Source organism: Nesoenas mayeri (assembly GCF_963082525.1).
Source record: "Nesoenas mayeri genome assembly, chromosome: 4".
In the NCBI taxonomy this organism is placed as follows: Eukaryota; Metazoa; Chordata; class Aves; order Columbiformes; family Columbidae; genus Nesoenas; species Nesoenas mayeri.
In genome coordinates this window covers 8,563,750-8,565,518 of record NC_137540.1, presented here as the reverse complement: position 1 = coordinate 8,565,518, position 1,769 = coordinate 8,563,750, and the positions used below count along the sequence as shown (strand labels likewise).

At 40.3% G+C, this 1,769-nt stretch overlaps 1 protein-coding gene across 1 annotated transcript; it reads left to right on the top strand.

Annotated features, from left to right (window-relative positions):
• Nucleotides 1-368: 368 nt before the first annotated feature.
• Nucleotides 369-959, top strand: TIFA (TRAF interacting protein with forkhead associated domain; the record flags this gene model as incomplete). The annotated part of the gene is made up of 1 exon (XM_080343339.1): nt 369-959. The coding sequence occupies exon 1, from the start codon at nt 375-377 to the stop codon at nt 957-959; it is 585 nt and encodes a 194-aa protein (XP_080199465.1). The 5' UTR covers nt 369-374.
• Nucleotides 960-1,769: the final 810 nt, after the last annotated feature.

Genomic DNA, 1,769 nt, shown 5'->3' with positions numbered 1-1,769 from the left:
GCAGCAACTGAGAGTCACGGGTGTTTTTCAGAGTTCTGAAGCGCTAGGCAGCCATTGCAACAGATGTGGGATTGTCTGCTGGGAGGAGTTCAGCACAGAACAACCTGGCATTTGGCTGTGGTCACCTCATGAGCCTTAGGCAAAGTGCTGGGAAATGATGCTTATCATGGACTGGGTGCGCTCAACTTCCACTTCTTCGTTCCAGAGGTTTCGTTACATTCACTGTCAGACAATTTACTATAAATTGTATACAGTCACGATGCAAAAATATGTGAAGTATTTTAATGCCACGCTGAAGACATTTTTTTGGTACTGCAGTGATTTCATGCTGTGATTTTACTTCTTTCTTGTAGATCTGAGGAACTCATTTCATCATGATTTCTTTTGAAGAAGCTGACACTGAAGAAACAATAACGTGTCTCCACATGACCTTTTACCACCCTTGCCAAAATGACCAGATGTTTAGTTGCTTGAATTTCTGTAGGCGAGAACAAGTCAGGGCAGATGAAGTGGCCAAGTTTGGCCGTGATTCTAATGTCTGCCATTACAACTTAATGGATACTCGTGTTTCTCGGATTCAGTTTTCATTGCAGTTCTACAGGAAACTGAACAGCTCAGAATGTTGTTTTGAGATAAAGAACATGAGCAAGAAAACAAAACTGATGGTGGACCAAACAGAACTGGGTTATTTAAACAAAATTGACTTGCCATGGAAGTGTATCATTTTGTTTGGGGACTACCAGATTTTAGCGGAGACTCAAGAAGGGGTGTCCATGGATTATTTTGAGACTTACTTCCACTTGTCCGAAGTGCCAATCTTACAGGAAAGATGCCTGCCATCACGGCAACCTGTACCTGAGACTGGCATTTCCTCTCCCTTGTTTCCTTCCCAAGGCAAAAACCCCACAGAGATTGATGAAAATGAGCCATGGCATACGGGCGAAGGAGGCTGGAGCTGATTTTGACCATCTGGAACCTGTATAACTTCAGAAATGGAAGGCTGTCATCTCAGTCCACTGTCCTTGGTTGTTCTCACTGCTGTACATCAGTCGTCTTACCGTTTTCAGTACAGTCATACCAGAGCATACTTCGTTCAACAGAAACTGATTCCTGCCACTGTTTTTACCAGGGCAAATGTGCTCTCTGGTCACCACTGTTTGCCAGATAAACGTGAAGACGACATAGAGAGCCACTCAAATCCATTGTAGCAGAATCAATTCAAGAACTGTGATCACATGCCTTGAAGGTATATTTAATGGGCATTAACACAGAACACACAGAACAGTGTTTTAGCCCCAGCATTGATTAGCTAAGTAGGGACGTAATGTCTCGCTGCATGTTATATTTTGTGCTTCGCTTTTGACACTAAGCTCCAAACAGTATTTTCAAGCCTAGGTTGTAACTTCCCAGATTTTGCAGCTTAGAAACACTTTGTCAGCATAGTCCTTTAAAGTTAATGCTTTTATTAACTTTGCAGTGAGATTCTTTCTTCTATTTTTAAAATTAATTAAAATATGTATTTTTTCCAAGTTAGCTACTTTTGCTTGTGAATGTAAATAAACATGCAACGTCAGTGATCATGTTATGTAAAAATACAAATAAATTTTGTAATAAAAGCATCTAGTTGCTCAGTAAGGATTTGTTGCCTTCTTAAACTACAGTCTAAAAGCACTTACATGAATAAAATTATTTCTGAGACGATCCAGATAAGAAATTTTTAGTGGCATTATTCTGGGCTTTCTAAAAGTGGCATTGCTCCAAGATAAGAG